The 11,375-nt window shown below is 36.9% G+C and overlaps 1 protein-coding gene across 2 annotated transcripts in view; it reads right to left on the bottom strand.

The window, feature by feature from the left end:
- Positions 1-3,594: 3,594 nt before the first annotated feature.
- The window catches only part of gpsm1b (G protein signaling modulator 1b), a 32,792-nt gene continuing 25,011 nt past the window's right edge, over positions 3,595-11,375 (bottom strand). For both annotated transcript variants that reach the window (XM_053485419.1, XM_053485420.1), the window contains exons 12-14: positions 6,431-6,593; positions 5,834-6,039; positions 3,595-5,102 (exon numbers count right to left, since the gene is read on the bottom strand). In XM_053485419.1, coding sequence (XP_053341394.1) covers positions 4,917-5,102; positions 5,834-6,039; positions 6,431-6,593 — 555 coding nt within the window. In that variant the 3' untranslated portion in view covers positions 3,595-4,916. The remainder of the gene's footprint in view (positions 5,103-5,833; positions 6,040-6,430; positions 6,594-11,375) is intronic.

The following is an 11,375-nucleotide window of genomic DNA, read 5'->3' as shown; positions in this document are numbered from 1 at the left end:
CATATATTGGCTTGCATAAGTATTCACCTCCCTCTTAAGCTTTTCGACATTCTGTAGCAGTTCAGTTTGGAATTTAAAGGACTATTTTGTTCCACAATGTCTAAAATTTTAGAATTCTGGCAAAAAATATTAATAAAATCACCATCCAAAAAAGAAATACATTCCTACTCTCTAATTATTTATTATTCCAAATTATCTGTTCTTGGCTATAAATGTTAATTACACTATCTCAATAATGTTAATGTTAATAATGTAATTCTGTTTTGTCTCAGCTATTCAGCTAATTAGGTTCTTAGTAAGTTAGCTAGTTAATTTTTTGTTAATTTATGATGTAAATTTTTGCTGTATGTACTGTAGCACCTTGGTCCTGAAGGAACAGTTATTCGTGTCATTGTGAACTGAACTGTATATGGTTGAAATGACAATAAAACCCTACTTGACTTGACCTGAAAACCCTACACAAATGGTGTACAGGCACCTAAAATTGGGCGGATTGAGATCTCCACCCATGTAGGGGTGTCGGATCACATGCCCTACCCTCAGCACCACTACCACCCCCCACATTGGGTTTCATGATGCTGTTTGTTCACTAATGTTCTCTAGATGTGACACAGAACAGCTGTATTTATACTGGGATTAAATTACATACAGGTGGACTTTACTTACTGATTATATGAAAAGAAATCGGTTCCACTGGATTTTAGTAAGAGCTATCAGAGGAAAGGGGGCTGAATACAAATGCACACCACACTTTTCAGATTTGTATTTGCAAAAAATCTTTTTCCTTTCACTTCACAATTATGTGCTGATGATGTGTTGATCTATCAGATAAAATACACATAGTCTACATATACGTGTCACAGGCAACGTGACAAAACTTCAAAGTTCAAGGGGTTTGAATACTTTTGCACAGTACAGTATATAATTCACTGTATATTTTTATTAGAACTTAGCGATGCAAAAAATAGCTAAACTGCTCTGGTTGTCAAGAGTAAAATCTACTTACCTCACCTTTAAAGAAATAAAAACTTTTGACCCATAAAATACAGTAAGTGTATTCTGATATTTTTGCCCATTTTCCTTGACTCTGTCTCGAAGATGCTGTCTGGCAATCTTCAACAACAGAGTGAACAGGGGATAAGTGTAAGAATTCAAACTCTGAAAGTTTCAGGACAACTTGGAAACATTTAACGAAAACCCAACACTGCTCACCGTGAAACATGGTGGTGGTAGTATGGTGGTGTTGTCATGCTTTTCTTCAGCATTTCACTGCATATCATATTGTGTATGTGACTAATTCAATTTGAATTTGATTTGAATTGGACAAACATGCTGAAGGTGTGTGAGATAAGATGTAAACTGTTGTTAGTGGACAGTCAGTTTTTCCACACATTCTTCACCAGGCTTTAACTGTCTCATTCTAACACAGACTTTAGTGCAGGTCTGGCAGGATTCCTAGGGTTGTTGCCATTTTGGAAGGTGGTTCTCCACTCATGATCTCAAGTCTCTTTCAAACAAAACAGGTTTTCTTTCTCACCCAATTCTTTTTTTTTCCATTTCAACCTCAACCTTGAGTTGTGAAAAGAATCACTACAACACTATGCTACCACCACCACCATGCTTCAAGGTGAGCAGTATTGGCTTTTCACCAACCATTGTCCTGAAACCTTTAGAGATAAAATCCTCACACTTATCCATTGTTTACTCAGTCACTGAAGATCGGCGAAAGTCCTACTCAAGACGAGTTGTGGTTATTCTATAATCTCTTCAGAGTTTAATAATTAATTTATTCGTGCTACACAAAGTTTATTTTTTTTAACAAACTCTGATAGGTCAATTTGGATAAATTTTATGTTCTGGATCGTTCTTGTGGGAAATACATAAATGACAATCGGTACTTTTTGTTTTGTTTTATAGCCAAGAACAGATTATTTGGATTAATGGATAACTTAAAGTACTGGATGTTGGATTTGTCCTAACTTGATTTTACAGTAAAGGACAAGATGTACGAGAATGTAGCTTAGCAGGTTTCATCAATCTCCAAAGCCAATGTCTAAATGAAACATTTGTGTAACAGCCTACGCCCAAACCATAAATTACTGTTTAACATAACATGTGCAATGATTGGTTTTTACAATTTATCCATTAGTGAACACTATAGAATTATTTAAACACTAATTAGTTTTGAAGTGTGTGATTTCTCATGCTGGTTTCAAAATAATTGTCATGCTTCCAGTAGATACACCAGTTCCTGTAATGGTTAATAAGGTTTTAAAGGATCTACAGCAACTCCTTAATGAGCAAACACTTTTATAATGCCTTCTGTTTCTTTACATTTCTTTACACATGTTTGTGCTTGTGACCATTATCTTGTAAATGTAAGTAATTTTTCAAGTGGTTTAAATAGCGATTATTATGTGATGTTCATTCTATACATTTATGTTTTCTACTTTCTCATTAAGAGTGCCAATAATAATTTTAATTACACATGTTATATTGTTTTTCCTCAAGATCAACCAGCTCATTATAAACAACTTCATTTTTGTAGCACAGTAATAAATAAAGTATATAATAAATTCATTATTTATAATAAACAAAAAAAGGAATAAAAGAGTGATTTATATTTAATCAACATTTTATTAAAATGTTGAAAAGTAGACGTGATCATCAAACACAAAATAAATACAAAAATGAATGTTATGGCAGTGATTGACCTGTAAAAACATACCGATTTATAATTTTAAATACACTCCCATCAAACTGCTGATATCAGATAATAATCAGATATTAATGATTTAAATCTTTAACTCTGTAAAGGTTTTGCCTCAAAATATTTACAGTTATACAGCTTAAGCTAGTATATAAAGCATAGCTTTAATTTTTTTATATACACTTTATACTTAAAGAATTAAACATATTTCTTTTACCGTTTTTATAATTGTATGGTTTTCTATGTATTGATCTAATGATGACGTCATTATGAGACAAGAGTCACCTGTAAACGACAACAAGGTAAAGGGGCCATTTAAGTGTGTAAAGTGTGTAATGTAATGTTTAATTCACCATGAATTCTTTTTTTGAACTTGTAATGGTTACAAAAGCAAGAACAAAGGAAAGAAACAAGGAAAGAATTGAAATGAAATTAAGTTTAAAAATAAAAATAAATTTGGGGAAAAAAGTCTTGCTTTCAAATGAGAAAATGAACAAAGAAAGAAAGAAAGAAAGAAAGAAAGAAAGAGTCATTTATACTCTACCACTATCAGCAAATTAGGAATTAACATAGGGTGTATATTTTTCTGCTGGGTTTGTTTGTTTCTTTCTTTGCTCATTTTCGGTTTTATGTTGACCTGAAGCTTTAAGAAACTGCAGCTAGATTTAAACCTCCGAAGCTCCAGGTGGCAATAAAGCAGAAAGATTTACAAACAGATCTGAAATCAGTTCACGGTGTCCCTCTGAGCTGGAGTTAGTATGAGTCGAGGCGGAACACTGATCCTGGATCAGATCAGACATTCAGAATGTAACGTCCTCCACCACACGCTCTTTCTATTTCATACTGATTCAATTCCTGTCGCTATCTTAAGCTCTGCTCAGAATGCTTTGCAATATTTTTGTTGACTGATTAGTACGTCAGGTGGGGACAAACGCATTTTTCAAAAATACAAAGAACTAGACAAGACACACAAGGACTTGTGCATTTTTTTTGTTGTTGTTGTTTTTGTGACATTCTATAGTGCACTACGTATGTACTGCAGCACCATTACTGGGCATGTACTGTATAGTTAACATGACATCGTTTGGGATTCAGTCTTAAGACAACATTTAAGATAGCTTTTTGTCGTCTTGACTGAAAAAATGTAATCAGCAGAAAGCAACGAAAACAAATGACTACTGTAATATAATGCACTGTGCAATGCATCCTTTATCACTTTAATTTTATACCCTATGCAGTGAGCCTGTGTAGGATTTGGTGCAAATTATTGAGATGATATTTACAGAACCCAAAACAATTTATAAAATGTGGCTAAATAAATTATAACTAAAATAAATGTACATTTATTTTTCAAAAAATAAAACACTAATTTAAAATATTCAACTTAATAAAATTGTGACATTACCTCCCAAAACTGCAAAAGAGAGAAGTAAAAAAAAAAAAAAAAGAGGATAAAGCTTGGGATTACCCAATCAGTGATGTGCAGTATTTGTAGCTCCGCCCACACTTTCACTAGTTAGTTTGCTATTTGTGCAAGAAAAGCAACCACTTACGGCTCATTTAGCTCTAGCGCACATTAAAAGAATCAATCATCATTATCATAAAAGCTAAATACCACTGTTTTTTTTTTACAAACAAAACATTCATTCTTTTCTTTTAATCTTTTAAAAGTTTATATACTTTTTAAAATTGTTATATCATTATGATCTTATCTATATTAAATAAAATTAATAAAGGTATTTTTTTTCACAGTTGTTGCTATGTCAGTCTTTTTCTCCATCAATGCAATAATAAATATACAACATGCTATTTAAAAAAGAAAGACGGAACGACAGACAGCACCTATTTTGAATGAGTTTGAAGGATTTTTGTATCGTTGGAATGATACAGTACTATAAAAAGAAAACCAACACTGACACTGAGCATGTCACGGCTGATGGAGGAGGAACACCTCGGGCTAAAAAAGCGTCAAAACTCCACTTTCACCACATAGACGTACTGAATGACGATTTGCAGCTAGCGAGTGCATACTAAACAACACTAGAGGTTGGTGTCTAATGAACCACGCGAGGTCCCTTAACATCGTCAGCCTGGATAACACAGTGCACGATGTCACTCCTACACGAATACACAGACGATGCAGTCGTAGGCCAGGAACCGCCCCGTCATCTGTCTGTTTCCTGGTGTCTGTGTCTGTGTGTGTGGTCTAGCTGGAGTCTCCAGCGGCGTTCTCGTTGTCCGAGTGGTTCTCAGAGGGAAGCTGGACGCGTTGTTCATCCATGCGTTTGGCCTGAACCCTCTGGATGAGGCTGAAGAAGTCCTCATCTGGCACGGTGGGGGCGCGGGGACCGCCTTCTGGAGGGGAACACCGCTGATCGTCTATCCTGGACGACTGGCAGAACATAAAAAATTATTTTTGATTGATTGTGAAAACATATTGCTGTGAACACAAGGTGTGACGGGATAACGATTATAAACTTATAGGCAAATCTGCATTATAATTATACCCATAATTATGCATAATTACATCCATCGTTAAAAATTAAAGATAATTATGGATAAACACAGCTTGTGATGTCACCGAGAAACAAACGAACAAACGAACGAAAGAAAGAAAGAAAGAAAGAAAAAAAAGAAAATGAAATTAGGTTTGAAAATAGAAAGAAATTTGGGGAATTAAGAAAGAAAAAAATCTAATGAAAGAAATGCGATAGGGAAAAGAATAAAAGCTACAAAAGCAGGAAAGAAACAAACGTGAGAAAGAAAGAAAGGAAGAAAGTAAGAAAGAAAGAAACAAAAAAAGAAAGAATTAAAAAGATATAAATGGACACAAATAAGAAAGAAAGATAAACTACAAAGAAGTGTAAACTCCTTTGTCCTCAAGAAAACAAGAGCACTGACACTGGAGACTCCTTCCAGTCATTACATAAACATCTCTGAATGTATTGTACTCTATTTATTATTGAAATATGCTCAGATTTTTCTGGTGCGCCCTGTAAATGAGCTGTTACTATTTAGACAACAATGTTATTTATAGATATAGTTGTTCATAGAGAGTGTACATATTTATGTACCATACTATAAAGTGTAACCTCTGCAACACATGCTCACGTGCGCCCTCACCTGGCACTTGATGAGCATGTTGAAGAAGTCGTCGCTGGGCTCCTGAGGCTCGGCTTCGGTGCGCAGGTGCCCCAGGTTGTTGTGGGTAATCCTGAGACCCGGCAGGTTCCCGACGCTGACTCGCTGGTCGTCCAGTCTGCGGCTCTGCGAGCTGGCAATCAGATCGAACAGCTCCTCCGTCTGAGGTGAGGCCAGGAGGCTGGCATCTGTGTGAAGAACCAGGAGAGGTGCTTGACAGTTAACAGTTTAATGCCCCTAATGTTACCATTTAATTAACAATTTCCTAGGTAGTAATATGATGAGCTTGTTAGAGTACACCGCTGTAACCATAGCAACAAAAGTACATTTATGGTGCATCTCGAACAATTAGAATATTGTGACAAAGTTAATTTTTAACTACAAAAAAAAAAATCTTAATTCTAGCAGTTTCCAGAAAAACAATAACAATATATAAAGCATCGCTCCGTACTGGTGAGACGTGATTAAATTGTTCTGTGACGTGACTGATGAGGATATGGATATTATATAACGGTCCTGACCAGCCCTTGAGCAGCGAGCCGTGAGATTAACAGATTTAGACCATCAGGCAAGACTGACCGATCATGTCGCCGATGGCGGAGTCTGCGGCGTCATCGCTGTGTGTGTCCTGACCGTTAGCATCCTCGCTGAGATGGCAGCGCTGATCGTCCATGCGGCTGCTCTGGAACTTACTGAGCAGATCGAAGAAGCAGTCTTCATCGGAGGGGTCGCGACCCAGCTTCTGCATGTCAAACACACGGCAAAGAGGAATCAGATCAATCAGATGAACGTGCCGGGAAAGGTCACAGGGGTCACAGGGTGCTAATAATAATGATCACAAATTCAGTTTATTAGCCCATGTGTTACTGTCAGCGGTCACACACATACACACACACACACACATCATTGGGATAATGAACTATAGCTGTGTTTATCTGCAGGGTTACAGATCATCATTTAAACACTAAATATATTACGTGAATCACCACATGAAAGAATCACACATCTCCACTATCTATCCATCTGTCAATGTATATAATACCAATTGTTAAATTTTTGTTAAATACAATGTCATGTAGTTACTAAAACATCTTTTCCACATGTATTATTTTTTACTTTGTTAGAACAACAGTAGAACTGAGAGAAAACATATCTAATAATCTCTAATGTCTCATACACAGGGAGAATCTTTTCCTCCTGCTCCACCCTCCAGTCCAGTAGGTGGCAGCAGTGCGCCAACTGGCCAGAAACTCAAAAGAAGAAGCCATACATTTTTAAAAAAAGAGAATTTTGCAAGTACTTTGCAGAGAATGGAAAGCGTTTGGGTTTTCTGCAAGAGCTGTAAAATATTTAAGGAACTCGTCAATTTAAGACCTTAATAAGCATAAAGTGTAAATTATTCTGAATCAAAAACTGACCGAGAAAAGACTGATTTTATCCCATAATTGAAATAATCATTTGGTTCTAGTTAACAAAGTCAGAATGCAGGATTTAAACTTCAACTATCCTTTTATCTCTCTCTCTCTCTCTTTCCCTTATGCTCTTTCTTTTTAAATTTTTTTTTTTCTGTAGTTTTCATAGTGCAGCATTAAACCCAGAAATGCCGCCCAAATGTGTGTGTTATCGGTTCCTCAAAAGCACACTGAGGCTCAGAGTCGGTGGGAAGGTTAATACCCGAGCTCAAGAACTCAATATCTCATCAGCACAGAAACGAAAAATCAACCGCGCAGCTCCAGGATGGATTCGCCTAAGGACATGAGGACACAACCTCCACGCACACACACACACACACACACAACCACGAACACACACACGCCATCGATATTCATCAATACACACGCTAAGCCTGCGCTGAACAACATTCAGTCTTTCATTTTTGGACACAGAATATCATTACCCTGCCGTGAAGCAGCTGAGATCAGACCTGTCCCATCTGCAAGACATCACGGTCCAATACTTTTTTACATTAAAGAGGATTTTTCTGTGCACAAGACATGGTTCATAATCCTGTTCAGCGGGCACCAGTTCAAAATAATAGAATACTAGGCGTGAATATTTGTTTAGAAATTTTTCTAATATCATGTTCATCGTAATATCAAAAACTGTAACTCAAAAATCTTACTTTGTGCCACAAATTTTTTTAATCAAGCGACAAAACAGCGAACGTTTGTTGTTACGCCTCATGTCACCTGTACATAGCTAGTACAGTAAGCTTGCATCACTAATCTAATTTAATTCATAGTTAAACTAGCATGAAGGAAAGCCAAAAAATGTAAATTCAAATGTAAAGTTAAATTTTTACACTAAATAGTTATTTAAATAGTTTTTTGCTAGCTAGATTTAGCAGCTACATATAGAGTACACAGTAGCTGCTAATCACCGTATCTAAGGTTAACTGGACGCTACCATAAACTACATTTAAAATGCACTATGCGATAAATAAAAAAACTAGCTAATTACTGGTATAAATAGCAAAATAGAGAGAGATCGAAAAAAAATCCAGATCTAACACATGAAAATCTGGTTAAGCTTTAATAATTTTTCTAAATGATAAAAAAAACAACTCTTTCTATTATTTGTAAAACAAAAAAAATTACATACATTAATAACTTTAAACATTATTTAGCTTTTCAACTCAAAATATTCCCAAATTATTATTATTATTATTATTATTATTATTATTATTATTATTATTATTATTATTAAAAGTACTGGTTAATTGTAGTTTTGCTTAATCTCTGAGGATGTTTATTTGTAAATAAGTAATTATGATATATAAACGCAAAGTATAAACTAGCAGCTATAGGCAAATGTATAAGTTGAGTAAAAATTTTAACTCGACCCCTCGTTTAAAATCAAGAATCGTAACGAACGAATCAGAAACTCTGACGAGGAGCAAGCTTAGGATTGGAAAAAAGAAAAAGAAGAAAAAAATCTAAAGAAGCTAGCATTACCAAATTAGTGTTATATTAGTGAGTCCATGGATTAAATGCTCACCGCGTCGAAGAGAAAGCAGTGCCAATCAGGGCTGATAATCATAAAAACAATAATAATAATAATAATAATAATTTTTTAAGAAAAAAGAATCAGAAAGAGACATACTTAAGCTGCTGGTGTTCAGGTGATGGAAGCGAAAAGCGACTGACCAAAAACCACTCATCTGTTCTCTCTCTCTCTCTCTCTCTCTCTCTCCCTGCCACTGTGGGAAAACAACTCATTATGGGAAAAGGGCGAGAGGGAAGGGGGGGGGGGGCTGATCAAGGTCACATTGTGCACCGAGAGACAGACAGACTGAGAACAAGACAGACAGGAGGAGGAGGAGGACGAGGACGAGGAAGAGGAAGAGAGAGATACCGGGTATAATTTGAGGATTCCAGCACTAATCAGCATCCGCATGAGGAAAGGAAGAGGAAAACGAATCAGGTGAAAATAAAGGAGAATAAACGTGTTTAACCTCAGCACATGCACAGTCACGTCTAATCCTCGAAACACGGTGTGGACGCAAAGCACCACCATCACCTGTCTCTCTCTCTCTCTCTCTCTCTCTCTCTCTCTCTCTGTCTTTTTCCATCTTCTTTTCATTTCATTCTGTCTCTTTTAATTTTTCTTTTACTCCAAGTCTCGCTCTCTCTGTTTGTTAATCCACCTTTTTCCTAAATGTCTCTCTCTATCTCGCTTTCTTTCTGTCTTCTGTCTCATTCTGTTTCTAATCCCTCACTGTATCTAAATGTCTCTCTCTCTGTCTGTCTTTCACTCTTTTTCTCTCTTTCTGCCTTTTTCCATCTTCTCTACATTGCCTTTTTTTTTATTTTTCTTTGTCCCTAAATCTTTTTGTTAATCTTTCTTTCTTTCTAAATGTCTCTCTTTCTGTCTGTCTCAACCTTTTTTCTACTTCCTAATATTATTTAAATGTTCCTAATATTATTTAAATATTATCTCTCGCATATTCTATCACTTGATGTCTTAATCCTTTTCTCTCTCTTACCTACTTATTCTCTTTCAGTATCTTTTTCTTTTACCCTTCATACCCTTTTTCTTTCTGTCGTTCTCACTCATCCTTACAATCTCTCTTTGCCTTCTCTCTTTCTCTTTTTTGTGTTCTTAGTCTCTTGATATCTGTCTCTCCCTCTTTCTTTTCCTCTCCCTCACTCAACATCTGTCCTTCTCGCTCACCTCCCCCTTCTGTCTATCTCTTTCCTATTTCATTTTCACACTCGCTACACCTTTCCCTCCATCCTCTTTATTTCTCAGCCTTTATCCCTCTATCTTTTTATCTATCTGTGTTCATGTTTTTCTCTGAAAGTTTTTTCCCAATCCCATCTTTTCTTTCTTCTTTTCTTTCCTTTTATGTGTGTCTTATTCTATCTATCTTTCTGTCTGAACATTTCTCTCTCTCTCTCTCTCTCTCTCTCTCTCTCACACACACACACACACACACACACACCTCCTACTGCTTCTGCCTTAATGCATTTAGTTTCATTATTCAATTAAGTGTTGGTTGTGAAAGAGTGGGCGGTCCTAATCTAAATGACATCACCGTTGCTATAGAGACCACAACATGTATGTACACACACACACACACACACACACACACACATTGTGTGTGTGAGAGAGAGAGAGAGATAAAGAGACCATGTGTATGACAGAACGTGACACAATATAATGACTGTGTGTGTGTTTATGTGAGATACTCATAGAAAGTGAGACAGAAACTCTGTGTGTGTGTGTGTGTGTGTGTGTGTGTGTGTGTGTGTGTGTGTGTGTGTATACCAGGCCAGGTCAAAGGACTCTAATTAAGAATGGGACCTGTGCGGCTCAGTTCTCTGGGCTTTGTTCTAATTATACCTCCTCCATTAGAAAGTAATAACCTCTCTCTCTCTCTCTCTCTCTCTTTTTCACACACACACACACACACACACACACACACACACACACACCTACACACATTTTTCCAGGCCAACATGGCCGTCCATCACAGCTCAGAGCTAACGGGTCACTGAGGGGAAGGGAACCTATATTTCCACTCAGTGTGAAGGTCAGGTGTACAATGACAAACGTTCTGGTTAGAAATGATCTAGTCTTCTATAATGTGTGTGTGTGTGTGTGTGTGTGTGTACATGTGAACAGACAAAAAATCTAATTAGTTAAAAAAAATTTTTTTTTATTAGACATTATAATATCTAAGCTATTCCTCCTGCATTAAAACAGAGAGAGGTCACGTCTCCTTTACTAGGACTTGCAGACACAGAAGCCACGCCTCCTTTGTTGGGTCCGGCCGATGCAGAGGCCACACCCCCTTCACTGGGACTGACAGACACAGAGACCACCCTGCCTTCATTAGGACTGGCAGATGAAGAGGCCACACCTCTTTCACTGGGACTGGCAGATGCAGTAGCCACACCCCCTCTACTGGGACAGCAGAGGCCACACCCCCTTCATTGGAACCGAAAGACACAGAGCTTACGCCCCCCTCAACGGAACTCGCAGATGATGAGACCACACCCCCCTCATTGGGACTGGCAGA

This window comes from Clarias gariepinus, chromosome 24 (assembly GCF_024256425.1).
Source record: "Clarias gariepinus isolate MV-2021 ecotype Netherlands chromosome 24, CGAR_prim_01v2, whole genome shotgun sequence".
Lineage (NCBI taxonomy): Eukaryota > Metazoa > Chordata > Actinopteri > Siluriformes > Clariidae > Clarias > Clarias gariepinus.
The sequence above is the reverse complement of the archived record's forward strand: the minus strand, read 5'-3'. Positions and strand labels throughout refer to the sequence as shown.